At 42.3% G+C, this 27,519-nt stretch overlaps 2 protein-coding genes across 7 annotated transcripts in view; one reads left to right on the top strand and one right to left on the bottom strand.

Moving 5' to 3' along the window:
• The window catches only part of LOC143295013 (KICSTOR complex protein SZT2-like), a 157,514-nt gene extending 154,811 nt beyond the window's left edge, over nt 1-2,703 (top strand). For both annotated transcript variants that reach the window (XM_076606549.1, XM_076606548.1), the window contains one exon: nt 1-2,703. This exon is cut by the window's left edge and continues 688 nt beyond it. The gene's annotated coding sequence lies outside the window, so the exon portion shown is untranslated.
• Nucleotides 2,704-5,760: 3,057 nt separating this feature from the next.
• LOC143295010 (uncharacterized) overlaps nt 5,761-27,519 on the bottom strand; it is a 191,913-nt gene continuing 170,154 nt past the window's right edge. For 4 of the 5 annotated variants that reach the window (XM_076606543.1, XM_076606545.1, XM_076606547.1 and 1 more), the window contains 3 exons: nt 16,479-17,158; nt 13,492-14,663; nt 5,761-12,583 (listed from right to left, as the gene is read on the bottom strand). In XM_076606543.1, coding sequence (XP_076462658.1) covers nt 12,553-12,583; nt 13,492-14,663; nt 16,479-17,158 — 1,883 coding nt within the window. In that variant the 3' untranslated portion in view covers nt 5,761-12,552. Of the gene's footprint in view, nt 12,584-13,487; nt 14,664-16,478; nt 17,159-27,519 lie in introns of those variants that run through there. The other variant, XM_076606544.1, reaches the window with a different exon arrangement.

Raw genomic sequence — 27,519 nt, 5'->3', positions numbered from 1 at the left:
TTCTTTACTCTGACACCTGTGACACGGTTACTGATTTCATGATGATTATAAAGGGTCAGTTCAGCCTTTGGTTATCGTTTCTTAGGGGTATTTCAGACTTCAGTCTGGTAACTTAAAGGGCAGTCAGCCAACTTTCTTTATTTTTTTTTTTAATTCATTGTAGGTGGACTTTTGAACAATTAAAGTCTACTGCATTTAGACTGTACTGTTGCATCAGTAATCTTCTCACGTTGTTCCCTCGACCACTGACAGATGTGGGAGAAATGAGCACACAGACACACAGCACACACATCAACTTGGGGAGATAAGACATGATCATTCGTAGTGTTGCAGTGTGACGTATGGCATTGACAGACACAGTTTCTGACTGCGAAGACTGCATGTCACTCACAGACTCGTTCGCATCTCACTGGACTAACCAAGTCTGTGAAAGATGCGTATGTATTTGTTCTTTCTTTGTTTTCATATCATCAGGAATGTAAAGTTGTGATTGACGAAGTAGGAGAAGTGTGCATGAGTGGAGCTGAAACTAGTCAGTGGAGCATCACTGGTAATTCTTTTTTTTTTAATTTGTTTATAGCAATTTCAGCACTGACTGACAATTGTGTTCACATGTTGAAGGAGAAAAGAGAAAACATGGGTGTGTAATGCGTCAGATGCATCAAATTGGAGCCACAGGGAGCTTCATTCTGTTATCTAGCTGTGACAGACAATTGGTTCCTCTGATATGAACTGTGCTGCATTTCTTGCTGTTAGAAATAGTAAAGTATGTTGGAGAATAATGTTATTTTTCCTTCTTTTTACATTATTTCCTTTCCTATTACCTCCGTCTTGAGTTGTGTGAGTGGTGCATGTATGTGTGCATTTGAGGGCACACTTGTGTTCTTTGTAAACGTTTAGCACTTTGGTGGATAAAGTGCAAGAACTGCACGTTATTATTATTATTATTTTTGTACTTACTTAAGCAGGAGACATAATACAGGCCATGGAAGAGTCAGCATCCTCTGAGATATTATCTGTCCTATAAGATGTGGCCCCTGAAGTCACAGGGTTTGTCTGCGTTCCAGTGTCTTTGGTGCTTGGCAGATGTGGTGTAGCGTATATGGATTTGTCCAAACGCAGTGACGCCTCCTTGAGCTACTGAAACTGAAACTGAAACTGGTGAGACAGTTGATATAGTTGTGTTATGTGTGTGTTTTTGACTTTATGGTCTTATATGAGTGACAATTGTTATATGTGTGTTTTGTGTGTTTTTCACTTTATGGTCTTGTATGTGTACTTTTCTTCCATGATGATTGTGTATATGTGGAGAAATGTGTGCTAATGCGAGTGCAAGGTCCTGATTGTGTAGATGTAAGCTTTTGAATACATGATTAATATTCATATGTTTTTTCAATATGTTTGACAATATTTGCATACATATGTTCTAATGTTAAGAAGAAGTTGTACTTTCATGTATTTGTTGCAAATTTCACTACGGGTCATCGTTTGAACTCGAGTGCAATTGTTGACACCATACACCGTCAAGGTACCTACGTTCCTATAAGCAGATGTTGTGGAAAGAGCGCTTTCATTTTTGTCTTCTTTTTTTCCCCTTGATACATCAGTTGTTTTTGCTGTCTGATTCAGAAAGTGTGGGGTTTTGTCCGTAACCAGGAGCACTGGAGAAAGTGTATCATTTCTGATTTTGAAAGTAATTTTGATAGGATATAATGTGAGAAGTATTGATCAGATGATGTGAGGAAGTGTACATCACTTTCAGGTGAATGTGTGTGTGTGTGTGTGTGTGTGTGTGTGGAACATGGTAAGAGGCTTTCAAGGGCAATTTTGGTTGTGCATTTGTGTGTGTGTGTTAGCACACGCATGCTTGATTTATAAGTGAACACCAGTTTATTCATGTTCATGAACATCGTTCTTTGCAGGTGTATGTGTATTTGACATTTCCTTGCATTTTTCTACTTTATTATCATTGGTTCGTGTAAATGTTGTACGTAATATACTTTGCTTCTTCTTACTTTATTATTCATGGTACCTATCAAAATTTTGTTTACTTTGAAATTTGTTCTCAAATTTAGTAGTTTGAATGGCATGTACTGGAAAATCATCTTCCACACATCCTTCCCCTTTCCCCATTGAATTGCTATTCCGATTGACCGTATTTAGTGTGATGGATATCTGCATTTCCTGCATGTGGTTAAAAAAAAAAAAGGGGGGGGGGGGGGGGGAAGGTGGAACATTTTGATCCAAAATACACTGGGAAAAACATGTCTCAAAGATCTTCTATCAAAACTAATGTGAGTACTTTGTTTTTAATCAGAATAATATTGGATGGAATCATTTATTTAAACTGGCTTTACATCTTTTCATTCAACTTTTTTTTTTGTTTAAAAAAAAAAAAAAATCTTCTGTGTCATTCTCTTAAAATTTGTGTTTAAAAATTAATCAGCATTTTTCAATACTTCCATTTTGTTGTAAAGTTTGCGTTCTTTTCACAGTTTGTGTCTTTTGAAATTTTGTGAATGAGAAGCGTGAAGGGACAGTTTTATTATGGAGGGAGAGAGAGGGGGGAGTGGAGGGAGAGAGAGGGGGTTGGAGGGAGAGTAAGATATCTGTTTGCCATTTAGATGAAGTGCATTGACATGCTTCATGTGCAGCATGAAGGATATGAAATAGTTTGCTTTGCTGACGGGATGGAAAGATTAGTAGCAGTTCACATTGACCTGATGGCAGACTGTATAGGTACACATTAACTGATGATGGTGGCCTGTATCAGTACACATTGACTGATAATGGTGAACAGAATCGGTACACATTAACTGATGATGGTGGACTGAATCGGTACACATTAACTGATGATGGTGGACTGAATCGGTACACATTAACTGATGATGGTGGACTGAATCGGTACACATTAACTGATGATGGTGGACTGAATCAGTACACATTAACTGATGATGGTGGACTGAACCGGTACACATTAACTGATGATGGTGGACTGAATCAGTACACATTAACTGATGATGGTAGACTGAATCGGTACACATTAACTGATGATGGTGGACTGAACCGGTACACATTAACTGATGATGGTGGACTGAATCAGTACACATTAACTGATGATGGTAGACTGAATCGGTACACATTAACTGATGATGGTGGACTGAACCGGTACACATTAACTGATGATGGTGGACTGAATCAGTACACATTGACTGATGATGGTGGACTGTGTTGGTACACATTAACTGATAATGGTGGACTGAATCAGTACACATTAACTGATGATGGTAGACTGAATCGGTACACATTAACTGATGATGGTGGACTGAATCAGTACACATTGACTGATGATGGTGGACTGTGTTGGTACACATTAACTGATAATGGTGAACTGAAATCGGTACACATTAACTGATGATGGTAGACTGAATCAGTACACATTAACTGATGATGGTGGACTGAATCAGTACACATTGACTGATGATGGTGGACTGTGTTGGTACACATCAACTGATGATGGTGAACTGAATCAGTACACATTAACTGATGATGGTGGACTGAATCGGTACACATTAACTGATGATGGTGGACTATCGGTACACATTAACTGATGATGGTGGACTGTGTTGGTACACATCAACTGATGATGGCAGACTGCATTGGTACACATCCACTGATGATGGTGGACTGTTCTGGTACACATTAACTGAATATGATGACTATTAGTACACATCAACTGATGATGGTGAATTGAATCGGTACACATTGACTGATGATGGTGAATTGGTACACATCAACTAATGATGGCGGACTGATGATGCTGAAGTATTGGTACACATTGATGATGATAGACTATATCAGTACACATGGACGGAAGATGACAGTAGTTGTACAGTCAGTCACATCAGGGTACAGTGAAACTTGTCATTTCACCATCCAGTATTAGCTTTGGGGTTGTGCAGTAGGGTACTTGTCCCAAGACATCTGCCCATGCGGCATTTAGTGTGTGTGTGTGTGTGTGTGTACATAGATCAGTATAGTGTAGAAATGGGGAGATGGATTTTATTGATCTCTGGTGTTTGTGTTGTTATGCAATGTCCCATTGTGTGTGCATGCATGTGTGTGTGTATGAGGCCTGTTTGTTAGTGAGTGTATGTCTGTGCTTGGTTTTGTGTAAGATATTTGGGAAAATGTTTGTGGCTGTTTTAAAATCGATACCTATCCTGGTTTGTTTGGCTTGCACACACGTGCAAAGCATTTGTTTGGTTGTTCCCCCCACCCCCGAAAATAGAGAGTATGACTCCCTGCATGGTATGGATAAAGAAAACACAGTCATACTCGTAAATGCCCACTTGTGTTTTCAAGTGAACATGCGAGTCCCAGTCCACGAATGAAAAAGTTTCTCCTTTCTTGTGTATTTGTTTAGATTTTATTTTGTTTAATATTTGTACCCTGAATTTAATGAAAAGATTATAAATGTATGTGTAAATTTATGAAAATATTGACTGAATATGTTTACTCATTTTTAATATTGCTATATTTTTAATCGATAAATCATGTGTATGAATATGTGGAAAAAAAAACCTAACCATTTCTTTTGGTATGTCTGTGCTTATTAACCATCTGTAATGAAAATGAAACATATTCCATGATTGGGAAAGGTAAACGAAAGAAAGTTTCTTTTTTTTTCCTTTTATCTTGTTGGTGTAATCCTTTTTCACAGCCTGATCATGACACTGGCTTTATTTCCTGTGTCTGTCCTGGATGCCGGTTAACAAGGTCTCAAGTTCAAACTCCTGTGGAGTGATACACATTACCATGCTTCATGCTCTGCTTGACAAACTGTCATTGGCACAAAAAATACCAGTGATGTGAAGAGTTTTGAGTGTATACAGTTTGACGGGCGCAATAGCCGAGTGGTTAAAGCGTTGGACTGTCAATCTGAGGGTCCTGGGTTTGAATCACGGTGACGGTGCCTGGTGGGTAAAGGGTGGAGATTTTTACGATCTCCCAGGTCAACATAAATTATGTGCAGACCTGCTAGTGCCTGAACCCCCTTCGTGTGTATATGCAAGCAGAGATCAAATACGCACGTTAAAGATCCTGTAATCCATGTCAGCATTCGGTGGGTTATGGAGACAAGAACATACCCAGCATGCACACCCCCGAAAACGGAGTATGGCTGCCTACATGGCGGGGTAAAAATGGTCATACACGTAAAAGCCCACTCGTGTGCATACGAGTGAACGCAGAAGAAGAAGAGTGTATACGTTTAATTGTTGTCATGGATAGCATGTAAGCGTGTGTGTGTGGCTGCTGTTTTTCTAATTTCAGCTGACCTAAAGAAAATCAGATTTCTGTCGCTCAGTTATTGTGATTCTGATGATGCTTGTGTGCTATTCATTGCCAAAATAACTTGACAGAACTGAGTGCTTTGCATTTTTTTTTTTATTCATTTTGGCCAGTTTCTAATGAAATAATGCCATTGAAATGTGTGACTGCGTTGATGTTGACTTGATTTCATTAGAGTTTGCAGGGAAGAGATCCAGAGAGAGAGAGAGAGAGAGATCCACAGAGAGAGAGGGGGGGGGGGGGGTAAAGGATGCAGAGCATTTTAGTACTCTGAGCAGTGGGAAGATTGATGGATTGGTCCAGCTCACAAACACACGCGTTAACCAGCATGCATACACACACTTCAATGGTTTCTGGCACAAGCACTCTCATTCTTGCACACATGCACTCGAATAACAAAATGATCTGTTTATTGCATGTATGTATATATTCACTTTAATTGCACAGGTTACAGGTTGATACATGATTGATTACACAAAAGAGACAACCCCCAATTATTATCCTGAACAATTCAAAATATCTTGATTGTAGAAAGGAAAAACAGTGGAGAGGGATAGGGAGGGGCAGTACAGACTCATAAGTTATGTTCTCATTTTTCTAAAAACAAAATGTAGCTTTTCAACTGTACATCACATCAGGAAAAGGCCACTTGCAGTTATTAGATCTGATACAGCATGGTTGAAATCTGTGTACAGGGAACATTTATTCTAACAAAGTTTGCCAGCGTTGTAACAAAGTTCACCAAAGAAGTATCAGTTATTGTCATTTATAGAATGTCGACAAAAGATGCCAAATTAAATCTTTTACCATGCAATTCAGTGAACAAAATATGAGAGCTGTGTTGCTTCAAGGCAGAATCCATTAACTGTTGAAAAAGTAAACAAATAAGAGCTTAACTTCATACCTTATCCATCCAGTGCAAACTGCTGTGTGATCACAACATTCTAGTGAAAGTATATCCACAGCTTGCACGCATGTCACTAGCAATGGTCATACATCTGTCATGACAAACAGTCTGTTTCTGTGCATCTTACTTCACAATCACAACAAAACTCTGGACATTCTGATCATCGCAGATGGGTTAGGCCCTGGAGGATTTTACAATATACAATTTCCAAGTTTTTTATTCTTCAAAAAATGGCATCGCCACTGAATGGTACAGGAACAATGAAGACCCCACACCCAGAGATGTTTTTGTTTTGTTTTCATTTGAGAAATCCTTGTAGTGTGAGCAGCACTAACATGTCTGATAAGCAATAATACAAGATGATAAATAAACAAACTAAGAAATGAGATAACCACTGCAATCTCCAAACTTTCCACAGCTTTTGGTGTGAGTTAAGGCACTCCAGGGTACATCAGTTCATAATTTGCATAGATCTACATGAACCTAGGTTGTTTTTCCACTTTATTTGTTTCGCGAGATTGGTGTAGGGGTCACAAGGGAATCAAGTCTGAATTCCAGTTTGGGAAAATTCAGGAATGATAAGGAGATTTGAACACTTTCTAAATAAATTGCATATATAAATTTCAGTCTACCTGAATGGCTGCCGAGTGAATATAGTGGCTAGAAAGGAATGAACAGAACTGATCAACATTCAAATCAGACATAGAATTTTCTCCACCCCACCTCTGCCCTCCATTTGCCCTTTTCAGTGGTCAGGGTGCTAGTCTTTGGATCAGAAAACAAAACCCGGTCACACTGTACAAGGTGTGTGCAAAAGAAAAAATGAACAAAACAAAAAATATCAAAGAAACAAAAGTGTTGTCTTTGGCAAAATTCTGCAGAATTAAGACCTGGGTAAATGTCTACAGGTATACCCAAAGGAAGAAGGAAAAAAAAACCACTCTCCACTGGAAAAGCATTTCGTACGATAGAATCTGTTATGACAAACAAGTACAAAAGTGAACACAACAACCTAATTGATCACCTGCTCTTTGAGACCCCAAGGCATGCCCCCTTTTTTTCTTTTTTCTTTTTTTTTCATGTAGTTACTCTACAACTTCATTTGAGAACGGCTGTGAAAAAAGGGGTACCAATCACTTGGTCTGCAAAAGCAGGCAAGTAGAAAAGTTGTGATTACTGAATACAAAACTGAAGTTCCATAAAACAAACTCCAAACGATGCAATTCAAACCTGTGGAATGACAGAGAAGACAAGAGTTACATTAACTGACACAGCAAAGGCGTTTAAACAAGACGTCACAGCAAAGTTCATGAGAGTGTTTCAGATTCAAGATGTTTAAAATGAGACATCAAAGCTATGTTCAGAAGAATGTTTCAGAACCCAGCCAACCAAGAGCCATTTAATCATATACCTAGCCAACAGGAAGATCTTTCACCCAAGCTAGCATCTGTGAGGGAGTTCACCAGTCTGATGCTCTGTACGACGGAAATGATCAGTCAGTCAGTGAACATGTACTAAAAACGGATTACCAATCGGAGGCTGTGTAACAAAATGCCTGGGCAATCATAGACTATGACACAGCATCTCACCACTCATGTAGAATGCAGTGAAGTGCTCAACCAATCAACATATACTTAGAGAGCAGCAAGCTAGTGGAGGATTTGGTTAGACAGGTACCCAACCAGTCAAGCACAGCCAGCAAAGGCTGGTGGAGGCGATTTTAGCATTCGCTTCACATGATGAAATTGTACTGCTGGAAAATCTCTCCCTCCCTTTCCCATGAATTCACTGAAGCAGTCTGCTGTTGGGAATGGGTGTTGAGGTGGTACCCCTTCACACGCTTCAGCTTAGGAACATGGGTCAAATTTCACTGACACAGTATTGTCTACAGGCAATCAAAGCCACAGGCATAAAAGTTACACTGAAACATGGCAGAGACAAACATGCTACATGTACAGCCCTGTCTGCAGTTAGAAAAGTGAAAATAACTTTCAAACTACCAACTAGAAAAAGATGGCACTGACATTCATTGCCGAGCTGAGTCGCTGACTTTCTACTGTTGTTTTCATAAAATTAATTTCATTATTTTTCTTTTATACAGAAAAAAATTAGAGTTTGAAATTTATACTTTATCTTGACATGACCATCATAACAATTGATTGTTTCTATGCTTTTTGGTTCGTTTGTTGCCTGGGTATTCAGCTCTGGCTCAGCAGGCTGTTCTGAAACACTCTCTGAGGCTGCAGCAGTATTGTTTCATTCTGTATGCACACACATTTTCTCCTTTCTACTTTTTCATAGAGGAGTGAAAGACATCTATAGATAAAATTCAGATATTATAAAAACGTATGTACATTTCAAAATGAACAGGAAATATATTAACTGTCTGGAATGTGAATGTACAAAAATATTCTTACAAATCTTCAAGCTCCCACTACATATTTCACACAGTTCACCCAGCATACATGTTACTCTTTCCTGTATAAAATATTATATCTTTATATATATGTGATTTACTAAACATAATTTAAACTTCTCGGAACACATTCGAAAACCAATCGGGTAAATATTTAAAACGAGAACACACCTGACATCAGATGAAACATTAAAATGAAAACATGCCTAGAATTAGACCAATAATTGAACACAGTTTGTAAATTTACACAGTTACTGCAAACATGACACAATGCATCACAATTTATAAAGCGTTACTGCAAAATACACTGGACTGCAACCTAATCGCTACAGCATATTACTGCAGATACATGAGAATTTATGCGCAGTCCTCAGAACATGTACATTCTGTTCTATTTACACAGGCTATTTTCCATCATATTTCATGATACATGCTGTAAGAGTTCATGTCGGCGAAATTCCTTCTCCCATCATGCATGCAACAATGACTACGTAACCCATCCCTCCGCAAATAACAGAAGCAACTTTACTCCACTACACCTACAAAAAAGGAAACAAAAATAAAAAACAACAACAATGGCAGTTGCTACCTGGCCCTATAATGGATATCTACACACATCTACGGCTTGTCAGCAAAAAAAAATGAAGTCTAGCAAAGAAATGCATCATTAAGAAAAGGGAATGTGTTATTGCATGCAGCACACAGGCCCCAATATTGCTAAATACTGACAGCTCCTGAACCTCTTTCAACACAAAACATAAATCAGTAAGTCTCAACAGATTATCTCTTTTTCTATGAGATGGAATGAAGGTCAATTCATTTTTCCCTTCAAATTTTTCCACTCGTGAAAAGGATTCTTGATGAAACGAGTGCTTCAAGGTCTTCAAAACAGTGTGAAGTATTGCACACTCCACAACCACTGATGAAACGCATAAACTACAAGACTATCCACTGCGTTACTACTGGCTGGTGTTTCATGATTTTCTGCAGTCTTGTCCATGCTCACAATATCATAGTCACGGGTCTACATCTTCATCAAGTACAGTCCTCCGCCACTGACTGAAGTATCCACAACAGGACAATGGCTCCACTGTTCCTCTATTCTCACTGTATCCAGATTGTGTTTATTTTCTGTGCATGAAGAAAGACAACTTGCAGTAATGTAACACTCATCATCAGTCCAGCTCACTGCTGCTTGGTCAACTCATTTTTGATAATCTCTCTCTCATGCAGATGCATCAAGTCTCTTTGGAAATGACATGTTCAGAAATTTAATATATAGCTTTTACAGAAATCACACACACACACACACTATGACAGCCATAATTTGTGAAGTCGACCAGTACAGGCTACAGCTAAAGTAAAACCTCTGTGACAAATCACACTTTTGTGTGTTTTTTGTGACATGTTTATTCTCTGTTACTGAAATGCCCTAACTTGAAACACCGCACTATAAACTGGTGTCCAAAAATATGAATAAAAGTGGGTAACTTAAGTAATGAAAATATATGACCTAAATAAATGCTCTGCGAGAGGTGGGTGCAGCAGGCAGACATTCACCTTTGTCACTGACACTGTTGACTGCTCACAATACCAACAGGCTGCGAGAATGACTCTGCGTCCAGTTTCTGGAGGCAGATCTGACCTTTCAAGAACAGGCCCACTTTACTTTTTCATGGTAGAATTTTGCCTGAGGGATCACAGAGACAGGGACAGGTAAAACTACTGATACGGCAAATGAAAATAATGGACAAGAGTGAGTGAAGCTGAACAGCAAATAAGTACAAGTTGCATTCAGTGAACTGATACATGGGTAAACCACTTCACTTGGCACATGACCAGGGACAGCAGTGTGACGACAGCACGACCCATACAAAGAAGGAAAGAAAAAAACTGGCCAAAATCTGGAGAAAAAAAAAAGGCCTATCCCATCTACATACTGGTATCACATAATTTGCCGTTTTGTGGCAGTGCAGATAATCATAACATTATGACTGTAACAAACACCATTATCATGCAAAGGGAGAAAACACCTGCTGCGAAAAGCAGAGGATCCCAGTGGAAGGGAGATAACTGGATGACGAGTTGTGCAATCTAATGGTTTGCAACAGTGACTGCCCCTTGGCACAGCTTGCTGTTCAAGGTCTTCACCTTACCAGGCTTGGGAGACCCATGTCCACTGGTGCTGAGTATACACACCTTTTTCCTCCCCGCATCTAAAGGCCTGATTCTTCTTCTTCTTCTGCGTTCACTCGTATGCACACGAGTGGGCTTTTACGTGTATGACCGTTTTTACCCTGCCATGTAGGCAGCCATACTCCGTTTTCGGGGGTGTGCATGCTGGGTATGTTCTTGTTTCCATAACCCACCGAACGCTGACATGGATTACAGGATCTTTAAGTGCGTATTTGATCTTCTGCTTGCATATACACACGTAGGGGGTTCAGGCACTAGCAGGTCTGCATATATGTTGACCTGGGAGATCGTGAAAATCTCGACCCTTTACCCACCAGGCGCCGTCACTGTGATTCGAACCCGGGACCCGCAGATAGACAGTCCAACGCTTTAACCGCTCGGCTATTGCACCCGTCTTAAAGGCCTGATGAATAGTTACAGTTCCGGTCAAATACTGTACTTAAAATGAACTCTAAACGTAAGATTTTTGTTAACAGAAACAAGATGTGAAACTAGTTGTGTAGGTCTAACTTCAAAATCATAGCCAATTTTCTATTAATTATTAGAATGGTAATTCTGACAAGGTACAGTACATGACACCAAATTCAAAATCATAGCCGATTTTCTATTAATTATTAGATTAGTAATTACGGCTTTTAGGAGAAAAGGGGGGTGGGGTGGGAACAGAATCAAGAAAGAGAGAAATCAAGCTGTACAGTGCTTGCTGACAGACTGTATGGTACATTAAAGGAACTGTCAAATAATTGCTGACATACTGACCATCACTGTCAAAAGAGAGTCTGTTGAACCATACCTGCTGACAATCCATGCTCCGCATACCTCGCAAAAGCATGACCAAAATCACCAGTAAGAATACTAAAACACCTGTCCAGCTTTTCACAAGTCACTTGAGCTGCTGACAGTTGTGCTGAACTGTCACAACGTAATGGCGACAGCCGAACTATTCTGCAACGGTCACAACATCTGTTGACAGGCCATGTTGTGCGTTCTGTCTGTGCCATGACAACAGCCAGTGAATCAGCCAACAGGTCACTCTGTCAGCGTGGCTCACTGTCACGGCAGTCGACCAGCGAGGCTGCATCATTGTAGTGATCAGCACCACACCACTGGTCACTATAACTGTGTCCAGCTGTGTGCTGCTGTCACTGTGGGGAGACCCATGGTCCATCGGTGTATGCAGCAGGGACAGTGAGAACAGCAGTGAACGTGTTGCTAGGCTTTGCTGCTGGAAGAGACGGAGATCTGCAGCATCATACGGTCAGTGGGCCGCAATGGAAGGCTGGCTGGGTGTCTGGTGAAGTTTGACACGCTCTTTGTCACTGGCTCCCGCAACAAGGGGAGACCATCGTTTGTTCCCGCAACAAGGGGAGACCATCGCTTGCTCCCGTAACAAGGGGAGACCATTTACCTGGCACTTGTCACAATGTCTGTTCAGGGCTGTCAGGCGCAGCATTGTCATTCTGGGTTTACTGATTTGGTTTACATTAAAAAAAAAAAAAAAAATTGTGCACAAGCTCCCTTGCATTTCCTTCTCTTGTATTCTTTTGTGACCCATGCTCACACAAATATGTCTGCAAGCAAACACATGCATACAAACATACATAAACATACATGCAAACACACACTCACTTGTATAAACATTCACAAACACAGGCACACAGACAATCCATCCATTGAAGGCTTAGGACTCAGCTCCACCAGTCCGCTGTTTCCTGTAACAAGAAAACATCACGAATGATCAAGGAACCAGAAAATATAAACGTTTGCTTTGTTCTTCATACATATATATATGGAAGTGCAGACAACTAACCTTTCTTCCTCAGTGGGGGAGGGGAGATTTATAAATGTTAACTGGGAGGGAATTGGAACCTATCAGCCATCACAATAAACAACTCTGATAAATAAACCAAAACAATACTGTAGATTTACCAGATATTACCCAAACTCATAGTTCTGTCCAAGGAATTGTAAGGTCTACTGAGATCAACCAGCTGTTTGAAATAATAAGAGCCATTAAGTTACATGGTTCAGAAATCATTCATCGTGACTATCACACAGCCAAACTCTCACTAAGAGCTGCACCCAAGAATGAATTCTTCATCACAATACAGATACTGGATACAAGACTGAAATCAGAACAAATTTTTGGGGGAAAATGCTGTTGCTACATGTCGAAGCAATGACAGAAAACTCATTTACTGCTATCAAATTGAACTAGAAATGCTTAGGGTTTAGTTGGTTTTTTTGTGTGTGCGTTTTTTTCAAATGTTTATTTTTGGGGTGGGGGTGGGGTGGGGTGGGTAATTCAGGTAAACTTTTTCTCCATCTCCTGAAAGTTGCCTGTATTAAAACCAATCATGTACACTGATATTCATGAAAAGTTAATTTCTTCCCATTCACTTGATTTTTATTCTAAAGTATTATCAAAACAGAAGCTGGATGAATAAATTGCTAGATGATTGGTTTGCTATCTGGTGATTTGTATTTATTTGTTAGTGGTGCAGTTAATTTCCAATAGACAATGAAGGAAATAAATCATTCAAACATATATCTTTAACAAAAATTTAGGGAAGAGTTAACAAGAATTCTAAATCCCACCCAATCACTTCAGTCCACTCACCTTAACTCCTCCTCCCGTTCCCTCATCTCTCTCAACTCCCGCTCAATCTTGGACTCCGCCGTCTGTGCAAACTCCCGATAGGAGAAGGAGACCGCTCCTGTCCCTGCCGACTTCTTGCCCCCGGCGCTCTCCTTAGGGGGGTGCGGCGCTGCCTGCGGCCGTGGCGTGCTCTCTCCACTGGCGCTGCCATCCGAGGCATTACTGCTGCGACGTGCCGGGGTTCTGAAGTTCCGCTTGACGAGGCCGTCTGTCTGATCATGACCTATGACCTCCGCATACCTGAGAGGCTGGATGTGCTCCTCGGACGTGGAGATGATCTTGCCTTCCTGCCGCAGTTTCATCTCCCTGTTGCGTTGGTCCAGGATCTCCTGCTGCAGACGGTCGGAGGCGAAGCGGCGCATCGTGGTGTCCGGCTGGTTGAGGTGGTAGCGGGGGGTGACCACCATGTCCTCTCCCTCCTTCTCCTCCAAACTCTCCTGCTTCTGTGGCTCCGGCTTCAGCTCTGGCAAACCCTTCACCCGCCGCAGCTCGTTCTCACGCTCTCGGGCCAGACGAATCTCGCGTTGTATCGGAGTCTCCGGTTTGGGTGTGGGCTTCTTCGGGGTGGGGGTGGTGGTGGTGGGGGTGGTGGGGGTGGTGGTGGTGTTGTCTCCGCGTGGCGAGAGATGTACGCTGCGGGAGAAGCTGACAGTGGGAGCATGGGGTTTGTCAGCACGAGGCGTGGTGGGGGCGGACTTGTCGCCACGGGGTGTTTGCGGTGTGGAGGCTTGCTTGACGGTGGGCTTGGCTGCAGAGGTGACAGCCGCTTTCTGCTGGATGGTGTCGCCCCCACTGACAGTGGCTTTGTTCATCCGCTCCCTGAGCTGTCTCACTTCTTCCTCCCTCTCCTTCAGCTCTCGCAGTTCTCTGGCGATGCGACTCTCGCCCTCGTGGTTGTACTGGGAGATGGCTTCTTCGTAGGGAATCTCCTCCACAGCCACCACCACCTCTCTCTCCTCCTCCTCCACCACTGGTGGGTTCGGTGCACCAGGTTCAGCGCTGACAACAGAGGGCGCCACCCGTCCACCTCGCTGCAATGCCAGTTCTGCCTCACGCTCTCGCTGAAGACGAATTTCTCGCTCGATGATGCTCTCAGTGGCACTGACATCGGACTTGCTCACGGCACTGAGCTTCTGAAACCACAACTCATGACACTTAACACGAGTTCTAGATCATAAGGCACTTTCCACTTTTGTTATTCTGAATAAAAGTTTCAGTTTCAGTAGCTCAAGGAGGCGTCATTGCGTTCAGACAAATCCATATACGCTACACCACATCTGCCAAGCAGATGCCTGACCAGCAGCGTAACCCAACACGCTTAGTCGGGCCTTGAGAAAAAAAAAAGAAAGAAAAAAGAACTATCTTTTTTTATAAGTATTATTCATTTATTTATTTATTCATTTATTTATTTATGTAAGCTTATCTATTATTTATTCACCTTTCTTTCTTTCTTTTTTTTCTCAAGGCCTGACTAAGCGCGTTGGGTTACGCTGCTGGTCAGGCATCTGCTTGGCAGATGTGGTGTAGCGTATATGGATTTGTCCAAACGCAGTGACACCTCCTTGAGCTACTGAAACTGAAACTGAAACTATTCTGAATGTGTCGACAGAATCTTCTTCTTTTTTTATCTATTAAACTAGAAACTGTTTATTGTGATGTGATGATGACTGATGCATATCTAAAGATGGGAGAGAGAGAGAGAGACAGACAGAGACTGAGATAGAAAGCATGTGATATAAAACACACTATTTTTCATATGAGTTTCATTTTCTCTAATTCTGCAAAAGATAGATCTGTTACCATTTTTTGGTTCAAAGTTCTAAAATTCATGCAGATTATGTCATGTACATACTTCAATCTTTTGTCTGGTATGAAAGGTATGGGAATGCAGTTACAGGCTTCACACTAGTTATCACAAGATTCACTTCAACCTTATAAAATTCTACCAAGCTATTATTTCAACAGATGGCAGTGACAGTTTCAGAAACCCTAAACACATCATCAAGAAAGGGGTGGCCATTTGAGAGGGTGTATTTATTTTGTGGTGTTGTTCCAGACAGCTGGTAGAGCTGCACAAGCTTTTCACAGGGTGCAAGATCATACAGACCTCTGGTGCACTACATGCAACCTGTCTTCTCACCTGTCCATCTTACTGTCTGCAATGTACTGTCATTTTGATTCTTTCAGACTTGTGACCAGATAGGCCCATTCACCACCAACAGCTACATCTGTCTGCTGCACCCCTTGAAGAGGCGGAGGTTTGGATCTATACATCCTGCATGGACCTAATCAGCTAAGGAACAGCATATATATATATATATATATATATATATATATATATATATATATATGATAGATAGTCGTGTCCGACTATGACCATCAGAACAGCAGAGGAGGCAACTGCTGTTCTGACTGTTTGGGCTAGAATTTGATTATAGTGGAGAGTGTCTTGCCCAAGTTACATCCCCACTCTCTCGGCCAAGAGGGTTTTAGGACAGTCGGCGTTGGGATGGTTCCCAAAGGCCAACTAGCCCACAAGGCTGCAGCACTAAGAGCCAGTGCAATTTTGCCTCCTAGTTTGAGAGTCACAAAAGACTAAGCTGTAAATGATTTCCCATTGACTGGAGAAACCATTGATAATACAGCTCTCACTTTGCTTTTGGCCCAAATGTAAACTTATGTCAATGTGATAAAATATATATACATATATATATATATATATATATATATATATATATATAATGTGTGTGTGTGTGTGTGTGTGTGTGCGCGTGCGTGCGCACATTATTTATGCACAGGGAAGGGGAGGGGAGCTTGAATATCTTCATAGTAGGGTCCTACATACAGAAACACATGCACACTCTAACATGTACACACACTCACAACAAAAAGTAAAACTAAACAAGAATTTTTAAAAAACCCAAAAAAAACCCAAGCTGCAGCCTCACCTGATGGCTGAACCCTTGCTGCAAGGACTCCTCCCGTTCTGCATCCTCCTGCTGCTGCATGCTGTGATGGACGAAGAACTCCGATCCCCGGTCGGCTTCGGCCAGCTCATGGAAGCTGGGCTGCAGCTCGCTCTCTGTGCTGGACTCCATGGAGGACACCTTGACCCCTGGCTGACCCTGCAGGGACAGCTGACGGAGTCGCTCCTCCTGTTCCCGTCTCAGCATCTCCTCCCTCTCCATGGCAAGGCGGATCTCTCGCTCAATGGCGCTCTCCGTGTCAGCCATGCCGGAGGTCTGTTGCAAGGTGGGTGAGTCGGGCTCCTCAGTGACAGGGTTGGCAGAGACGGTGGCCGGACCTGCGCACGTCTTCTCAGCGTAGGGCATGCGTACCTCCCACCTGGGGGGGTTCTTTCTGGGCTTAGCGGCCGACTCGTCCTTGGGGTCAGAGGAGGTAAAGATGGCTTCCCACTGGCGCCGAGTGGAGGCCAGGTTGGCGATGGATTCTCGGTCAACGACTTCTGTGGAGTCTGGTTCCCGCACCACGTTTTCGCTGTACAGGTTTACCTTGTCTGACTTTTCCTGCCAGCGCGCTTCAGGTGTGTCGTTGTGGTCTGAGACGTACACGTCCTGGGGATGGGGGATTCCACTCTGCTCTGCAGGTGGTGCCGGCTCCTTGACTTCTGTCAACAGTCACCACAAAATCCCACTTTAAAATGCCTGTTTTATAACATCCCACTTTTTAACTCCTTTACAGCAACATCCATTTTAAACATATAAAAGCATCCCATTTTGAAACACCTCTTTCGATAATAACATCCCACTTTCTTATTGACTGCTGTCAACAGTCATCGCAACATCCCATTTTTAAACTCCTCTTTCATAAAATCCCACTTTTTAACTCCTTCATAACAACATCCCTTAAACACCTTTTTCTCAACAACATCTGACTTTTAAATACCCTATCTTAACAACAACATCTGACTTTTTAAACACTTCAAAAATAGCACTTTAAACACCTCTATTTATAACATCCCACTTTTACACATGTCTAAACAACTTCTAACTTTTAAAACACCTTCATTACAGCAGCAACATCCGACTCTTATAATGAATGAATGACTGGATGTAACTTTTAAACACTGTAAACAACAACCTGATGGATGTTCAACCTGAACAGTTTTTTCACTAGCTTTGGAAACGAGTCTTCCAGGAAATGTCTTTAGCTAAATGCAGTACATATGTGAAGTGGTGGCTTTGTGGTAATGTGTCCACCTGGGAAGCAAGAAAATCTGAATACACAGGTTCAAATCCCACACTTGCCAGTATTTTCTCTCTCTCCACAAGACTTTGAGTGGTGGTCTGGATACTAGTCATTTAGATGAGACAATAAGAAGAGGTCCGATGTGTAGCATGTGCTTAGTGCAGATGATAGGGACCCATGGGAACAAGAGTTAACCCTGGCAAGATCATGTAGAGCATTCCACTTTGATAGGAAAACAATGCAGGCAGAAGAGATGGCAGAAAAAAAAGAATAGTAGCACACAGTACAACACAATACAAATTATATCACAATGCAGTAAAATAAAATGTTATTTATAATACAATACAAATTACGTTACAATGCATCACAATGCAGTAAAATAAAATGTTATTTATAATACAAATTACATTACAATGCAGTACAAGATAATAGTTATTCACAATACAAATTACAATACAATGCAATACAGAGACAAAAAGACAGCAAAAGGATGTATATATATGGAATATGAATGACAGGCAAACAGAAAGAGTCTGATATTCTAAAGATGACACAAACAAATGAATGACAGGCAAACAGAAAGAGTCTGATATTCTAAAGATGACACAAACAAATGAATGACAGGCAAACAGAAAGAGTCTGATATTCTAAAGATGACACAAACAAATGAATGACAGGCAAACAGAAAGAGTCTGATATTCTAAAGATGACACAAACAAATGAATGACAGGCAAACAGAAAGAGTCTGATATTCTAAAGATGACACAAATGAATGACAGGCAAACAGAAAGAGTCTGATATTCTAAAGATGACACAAATGAATGACAGGCAAACAGAAAGAGTCTGATATTCTAAAGACGACACAAACAGCAGGACAGGCAGCAGAAAGAACAATTATTTCAAGTGTAAAAAAAACCAACTTTTTTAAAGCAGATGTGGTGTAGCCTATATATATACATATATGGAGCAGTTTATATGCTTTGACTTCTTTTTGAAAACTTAAGTCATTCAGTACGGCCAGTCCTCTCTTCTCCTCTACACAGACCCCTCGGATGTCCAGTGGGTGTCTGAATGACCCAACCTTTAGCTTCCGTCGTCAGAATTGTGGTATTCTTTGTCAACATTCACCTCTTCAGTATAAGAGCCTTCTGCTTGCTTATTTTGATGATAGTAATTGGGGTGAAACGCTGTTAACGTCGTCTCTTTCGCCGTTCGTATGGAGAGAGTTACAGTGAGTCAGTGAGAGGAAAAGACAACATTACAATATCAGTATGTGGTAATTTTGGACAATATCAGGAATAATAATCATGTGTAAGTTCTTAAAACTATTCTAAACAGACTCAATATGAATCTCGGGACAGCTCCGTGTATGTACATAAGTGTGTGTAAACTTTGTTAGGCATGATGAGGAGATATATATCTCTTCTTTCTCTCCCACTTGTCTCCCTTTGGCTTGACCTAGAGTTCACACCCCCTTCCCCTCCTCCACCAAGGTATCCTAACTCCCGCCCCCCTCTAAGCTCAAGGCAAAGGAAAACCTGTTTGGTTTCATGAAGAAAAAATGCACTGTGCATGTAACTTAACTGCATTGGGACGGTGTGTCCTTAGGGTTGATGCTATGATCTAAGTGTTTTTTTGTTATTGTTTTTTTTCTCAAAGTCACTGTCTCTGGATTCTGAATAGAATTTTATTCAGAGGACAATATTTTAAAATGCGACCTGATGGGCTCCATCATATATATATATATATATATATACGACATAAATTTTTGAGGATAACCTAGATAACTCATTAGCTGATTAACTTTCATCAACAACAACAGATAAAAAAAAAAAAAAAAAAGAACCCCCCCCCCCCCCCCCCACCACAAAAAGACATAAGGAATGGTTTGTAAAAAGCTGTGGCGACTGGCACATGGTCAAGATGGCTGGAGAGTGCTTGTTGGGCGACCTATATCCCAGGCGAGGCAACAGGCGTGGGTGAGGTGGTGGGCTTGTATCTTTTTTATTTGCTCATTATACACCTAGGTCAATGTAAATTTTATTCGGCTAGCTCTGAAAGGTGAACTTGCTGGCTTCAGTCCAACAGCAGTTAGAGAGAGAGAGAGAGAGAGAGAGAGAGAGAGAGAATGTATGAATCATTCTCTCCCTCTGACATCCTTTATGAATAACCCTTTTCTTTGTTTCCAATTATTCTAACTCCTCCCTCTTCTTTTCAAGCTCCCCACCCCCCACCCCCCTCCCTTCTTTATAGTCTGTCTGTGTGTGTGACACTGCTGCCCCAACAGCTGGGTAACCCTGTAACAGTGACAACCCCATTTCCATTTCTCAGAGTATAATGGTGTGTTTTTTTCTTCTTCGTACGTCTAGTCAAGACATGCGTGTAACTTGCTCCACAAGCACGGATGAAAGTTTTGTTTTGAAAGCAAACTTCCTGCCCCCGCCCCCCCTCTCTCTCTCCCACTCTGTTTGACAGTTGGATAACACCAGTGACCCCTCTGCGCATGGATGAAAGATCCTGGCAGCACACAGTATGAAGATCTACAAGGCGGACTATACTCCTCTCTCTCTCTCTCTCTCTGCGTGTGTGTGTGTGATTGAGTGTGTGTGAGTGTGAGTGTGTGTGTGTGTGTGTGTGTGTGTGGAGATGGATAGTTTGGGAGGAGGTAGGGAGTGTGAATTAGAAACATCCATGTGATTTATTACATAATATAGCACAGTGGGTCTCCAACATTATTTCTTAAGAGTACATACACTGTGATGAAGAACACATTATAAAGATAATATTTTTGCTTGAATTTAATATTTTCTCTTAATATTCTACCAATTCTAAAGAACAAACAAAATGTGTTTACTTTTATACGGTCTACCTTTGTTCAACTGCAATCGTTGTCATTTACACAACAGTATATATATACGATCTATCAGTTTCAGTTTCAGTAGCTCAAGGAGGCGTCACTGCGTTCGGACAAATCCATATACGCTACACCACATCTGCCAAGCAGATGCCTGACCAGCAGCGTAGCCTAACGCGCTTAGTCAGGCCTTGAAAAAAAAAAGATGAATAACATGTTCAGCTCTGACTGAAAACAATGTTGACTTGCTAATTTTATATAATACCTTCTTTAGCCCTTAACAGTTATATATAGATAAATGGTAACTGAGTCCGAACTGAAAACAATGTCGACTAGCTAAAATAACCTCTTCTCTGGGCCGCAACGTTTGTGATCTGGCTGACCGAGACAAGTCGTGGCTGACCGAGACAAAGTCGTGGAGCAGTACAGAACTGCAATGGTATAAGACACGTACAATGTTCGAGGTGAACATTTATACGCTGATAGTGATACAGTACAACAAAGTAGGTGTGTGTCAAAGCTGTCTGGGGCAGGGTCACTCGGTGGATTCTGTGGCCCACGAACGACACTGCCACCCGCTGATTTATGACTGAAGGAACACACATGACATGATAAAACACGACCTCTCCAAACTGAACACGGTGAGGTCGACAGAAAAAAAAGGGAAAGCCGGGGACTTGGGAGGTGGTGGTGGGGGGGGGGGGGGGGGGGGGTAGGAGGCGTGGATCGAGGAAGTGGGGTGGGGGGTGGGGATGGGGAAGAGGAAGGGGGTTGGGTGCGTATTATAAATTATATACACACACACACACATATATGTGTATATATATATATAATATATAAAATGTCCTGGTGGTGACAAAATGGGGGTAAGGAGAGAATGTGAGGGCTGGGGTTGGAAAGTCCATGATACGGGTGCGGTATGAGTAGAACGTCGCGACGGAGGGGCGGTGTCCTATTTTAATCCTCTTTAACGAAAATTAAAAGGGAGGGGTGGGGGAGTTGGCCAAAAGCACGTCTGAATCAATGCCGTATGTCACCCCACGCTTGCCTTGTGACTCACTGACGTCCAGCATACCTTCCCCCCCAAACCACCATCCCTGTGCAGGCACTGTGTACACTCATGCAACCGGAAATATTCCCAGTTTATTCTGCCTTCCATAAAACCCAACTCTGTCTTTTTTTCACGAATAAAAGAGCTGCATTACATTTATCGGTTGTAGTCGGCGGCATTTCTACACTACATGGTTTCTCGATTCGCCCGTCCCTTCCACACCGCGACGGCTACTGCAAAATAATTGGTTTATAACACACAAAAAAATTGTGATATTCGCCAAATGTCAAAGAAAACGCCTAAAAACCTTAGCACAAGCTTCAACTTAGACATTTTATTAAAATTTCACGCTAAACTGTTAAACAAAAAACAAAAAAAAGATAAATAAATAAATAAAATTATAGGAAGGCAAATCAAACTGACACACAACCTGGCCTCAGGGCAGGCAACTCTGAAGATTTCAAACGATTAATGTCGGAGATGATCGATTGATTAAACCAAATCCGCACTGGGTCAAGAAGACAAGATCACTGCTGCTCGGGTTAAAAACAACTCTCCACTGCCAACCCTTACCATTCCCCGTTTCAACAGGATGAAAAGCATGCTATACACACAAACCATCTTATTTTCTTACAGTATGGCTCGGTAGTCGATGGGGTTGAGCCAAAGACACTAGTATCTAGAATTCTAGTGTCTATGATTAAATCAAATCCGCACTGGGTCAAGAAGACAAGATCACCAGGGAATTCTAGTGTCTATGGGGTTGAGCCCGAGTTGGATTAGTAGCAAACAAAGACACCATATAATAGTCAACTAAAACGAACTATAGACACGTGATCTTTGTCACGAACACGAAATTGACTGCGTGGCTTTGTGCTTGACCTCAGTGCATTTTTTTTTTTTTTTTACACTGTCAAGCAATAAGACTGAAAGAAAATACTGCGCGAACACACGTCAGTCCTATATATGCTGTATAATGTGTGAATCTTCACCTTTCTTTCTTACACGTCTTTTCACTTTTTAGTGATAACAGACGTGTGTGTGTGTGTGTGTGTGTGTGTGTGTGTGTGTGTGTGTGTGTGTGTGTGTGTGTGTGTGTGTGTGTGTGTGTGTGTGCCCACGCGTGTTCAAGTTGTGCATGTGTGTTTGTCAGTGCACACATATGTTTGCGCATGCAGCGTGTCAGTGTGTATGCGCACGCGCGCGACTGTCGTGTTTTGATGTTGAATGGCAAAGTCGGATCTTCAAAACGCAGGTCTTAGATGTAAGTTTTGTATTCGTCAGGGTCTGTATCACATGCTGCATGCATGCAACACTTCAAACTAAAAAGTACGCGTCGAAAGATATTGATTGTCCACTGCATTTGTGCTGCACAGCCGTTACAAGCTTTGTTCCCAATCAATATAAACAGTGAAGAGCCGATAGCGCCCAAACACAGTGTATGCGTGCGTCAGTGTGTGGATGGTGTGTGTGTAGATGTGTATGTTTGTGTGTGTGCGCGCGCGCGTGTGTGCGTGTGTGGATGGGGTGGGTGGGTGAGCGAAACAGTCACCGACAGAGACAGAAAGTAATACAACTAGTAACTTGAACAGCTGAACATGGCGTTTTAGTATCAGAATGACAACTGACAAAAAATCCGTTTACACCATTGTTTCTTCGAACCAAACTGATGACACAACTAACCAAAACACCACTCAGTTTCTACATGACAAGAAGTCCACGTGACGCAATGGCACAGTCCTTTTCTTTCTTTCTTCTTTTTTTTTCCCCATGGCGTTGCTACGGTATTTCGCGAACGTGTTTGACTCTGGCACTGAGCAACTATTTCGTGCGAATGACTGAAATAAAGTGAAGCTTACATAATATAAACAAGCAAAACAAGACATCTGCTTAACAAAATATACGTATATGATCTGACAATCTAAGCAGGTCAATATATGACGCCAGTGTGACATTACTTCTGAGACCGTGACCTCCCAGGTAAACATAATTATGTGAAGATCTGCTAGTGTCTGAATACCCTTCGTGCATAATAACTCCAGTAATCCATGGATGAAAGTGTTCGATGGGGGTTATAAATAGAAACACTAACATATCAAATTATACCCGGTATGCACAGTCATACCCGAAAACTTAAGTATGGTTGCCCGTAAATGGCGGGATAAATGCGGGCCATACACATAAACTCCCCCTCTCACCGATACCAGTTTACAGCCTTAGTGTAGGCCAGTAAGTGAATAACAAGAAATGAATAAATAAAACAATATTTCACAAACAATAATCACGCTGAGATGTCTTAGTAAGTTGAACGGGGGAATTTCCATAAATAGGTTGAAAAAGACTCAGTCTGGGTCCAACTTCCAACCTTACAAACTAATACGCCCTTGGGGTGGTGCGTTGGGGGTTATATGTGAGGTTGTGGTTTTGAAATCTCTTATTAATGCTCACATCATCCATTCATTTTTGTTTCCCTGAGGGAGAGGTTAGCATGCACAGTACGCCCCCCCCCCCCCCCCCCACACACACTCACCTTCCTCCCCCCCACACAAACACACATGAGACACACATTATAATCACACACACACACACACACACACACACATAATGATCACACACGCACATAATCACACACACACACACACACACACACACACACACTGACACATACACAAAGTGTAAATGACGACTTCTATCATCTATCAGCCGGTCAACAAGGCTTGCAAAAATTCTGTGCACACAACAACAGGAGCAAACTATCACAAGCATCGTGTACTCCCATTCGAATTTGAATGTTAAATTATACAAATTTCCCCTCCACTCCCTGCATTGTTTACGTGAAGACATCAAACACTCCAATTAAAATAAAATTTCAATAAAATGGTAATCCGTCTCGGGAAGGGGAAAGGGAGGGCACTGGAGAGAGAGAGAGAGAGAGAGAGAGAGAGAGAGAGAGAACATGGAGAGTGGGGGGGAGAGAGAGAGAGAGAGAGATCAAATGGAGAGTGGGAGAGAGAGAGAGAGAGAGAGAGGAGAGAGAGAACATGGAGAGTGGGGGGGGAGAGAGAGAGAGAGAGAGAGAGAACATGGAGAGTGGGGGAGAGAGAGAGAGAGAGAGAGAGAGAGAGAGAACATGGAGAGTGGGAGAGAGAGAGAACATGGAGAGTGGGGGGGGGGGGGGGGGGAGAGAGATCAAATGGAGAGTGGGAGAGAGAGAGAGAGAGAGACTAAGATAACAGATGGAGAGTGGCAGAGAGAGGACACACACACACAAAGAGAGAGAGAGAGAGAGAGAGAGAGAGAGAGAGAGAGAGAGAGAGAGAGAGAAATACCAGAGGGAGGGGATAGAGAGAGGACTGAGAGATGGAGAGCGAAAGAGAGGGAGAGGAGAGGGGAACACACACACACACACACACACACACACACACACACACACACACATAACCCATTTCCGTTCAGCCTTTCAGGACAGTAGAAAAAGAAGAAAAAAAACGAGAGTTGGGATGGGAGGAGAGAGAGGGAGGGGGGGTATAGATCCTTGGAACAGGACGTCCCTGGTGCGAAGGGAAGGGAAGGTGGGGGTGGGGTGGGGGGTGCGGGGGCGTGGGGAGGGGGAGGGGGGGAGAGATGTGGGAGCTGAGCCCCAACAGAATAAACACAGGATGTGACCGTTCACGAGTGAAGCAAGCGGGCGTGGTCTCCAGAGCAAAACTGCAGTGCGATGATTTATCCCTCTCTCGCTCGTATAGTCGTAATCTCCAGAAGAAATTGCAGAACTTCTTTACAATAATCTCTCTCTCTCTCCATGCAATATTTTTCCATTTCTTATAGACAAAAACAAGACAGCGCGCACACACACACACAAAACCAACAACAAAAACAAACCGGGACTTGCAGTACACAATCTGTGTATATTTACGACAGCGACTTTTGCTTTAGCACTGAAATACTCGGCCCATACACACACACACACACACACACACACACACACACACACACAACTCACACTCAAACCTCCCTTCATACTGTGTGTGAAGCGTATGCTAATAATGCGTGTGTGAGTGAGGGGGCGAGCATGTGCATATTATGTAGGGAGGCGGTGGTCTGGGAATGTTCAATGTTCGTCGTTCTTGGGCCACAATTCAAAAGGAAGTCTGGGATCGGGAAGGGGTCAAACATAGGATCGTTTGACAATTCTCCTCAGTTCTTTGTTCGTGGGCTGCAACTCCCACGTTCACTCGTATGAACACGAGTGGGGTTTTTACGTGTATGACCGTTTTTACCCCGCCATGTAGGCAGCCATACTCCGTTTTCGGGGGGTTTCACTATTCAAATCATGCGCATTCTGTGTGCAAAAGAGTTAACACTATAAATCACGCTACCAAATACGGACTGAGGGGAACAAGAGAGAGACAGAGACAGAGACAGACAGAGACACAGAGAGGGGGGGGGGGAGATCAGACAGTCCACACAGGAGAGATTATAAGAGATGAGATACAGAGAGAGAGAAGAGAGAGAGGGAGGGAGGGTCGAGATATAGAGATAGAGAGGGGAAGACAGACAGACAGAGACACAGAGGGGCCTATTCGCGAAAAAAGGTAACATGAGCCCCTCCCCCCCTCCCCAGCCTCGCCCCTCCCTCCCCCCACCTCCTCAAAAACTGGTCATACGTTTAAGTCTACGAAGCCGGTGTGATCACGCAAACAGCCTGAAGAGACAGCGAGGTAACGGTGTATTTGCAGACTGATCAATCACTGCGTTGTCATTCCTGGCTCTCCACACTCCGTGTCGGCAAACTACTTCAAGGGGGTCATGCTTCATTATGACGGCTCTTGAGGGAGAGGATACGGATATGGATACGGATTTACAGTCATTCCTGTATAGGCCATTTCCCCTCATGAAGGGGTACATGTCTGTACACATGATCATGACTGTAAGAAAAACAACAAGGAACAAGCGGTCATGTCACCAAGAACAAACTTCAGGGAAGGAGGGAGGGAGGGGGGAGAGGGAGAGAGAGAGAGAGAGGAGAGAGAGAGAGAGAGAGAGAGTCAGACAGACAGACAGACAGAAAGAGTGTCTATGTGTGTGCGCGCGCGTGCGCACCCGTACCTTCAATCTTTTGTCAAAACTGTCTATCCACAATAATTATGATTTTTGGCAAACCCCTTCTCAATCCGCTCTCCCTATGACCTACCCTAATCAAGCTATATGAAACGGGGTGGTGTGGGTGTGGGTGAGGCCGAGGGAACTAATTAAACCGAATGGAAAAAAGCCCGACCCATTTCCCCAAAGGAACAAATATAACAAGACATTTTCGTAACACGAACAGATATTAAAAAAGTGGGTATTTTTAGTTACAAACTGTCTTATTTTCAAATATTTCTCTCTTTTTTTTTTTAAAGAATTAAAAAAAGAAAAGAAAAAAAGTTCGCAATGCAAATTTAGAATTAGCAAAGAATAACACCTGAGTTATGGTAATGGAGTGACATGTCTGATTGTTTGGATATTACGGATCCATTAAGACAAATTCCACTGTTTTCAAATCTTAAAAAAAAAAAAGAAGAAGAAGAAGAGCATGCAACACAGACCTAAAATCAAGGCAGAGCAACACATGACATATATGGCAATGAATACTTACAGGATGATTGATTAGATCATTTGGACCAATTAAGGTCTGTGGCTGCTTCTCTCTCTGTGATATGTGTGTATGTGTGCGTGCGCGCATGTGTGGTGTCAAATGGGGCAAATGGAAGACCAAAGAATGGGTGAATGTCTGAATGTTGGGAAGGACAAGGAGGAGAGAAAGAGAACACACAGAGAGGGGGGGGAGAGAGAGAGACAGAGAGAGACAGAGAGAGAGAGGGTGAGAGAGAGG

Source organism: Babylonia areolata, chromosome 20 (genome assembly GCF_041734735.1).
Source record: "Babylonia areolata isolate BAREFJ2019XMU chromosome 20, ASM4173473v1, whole genome shotgun sequence".
NCBI classification, from domain to species: Eukaryota; Metazoa; Mollusca; class Gastropoda; order Neogastropoda; family Buccinidae; genus Babylonia; species Babylonia areolata.
Note: the sequence above shows the minus strand (reverse complement) of the source record. Positions and strands in the feature narration are given on the sequence as shown.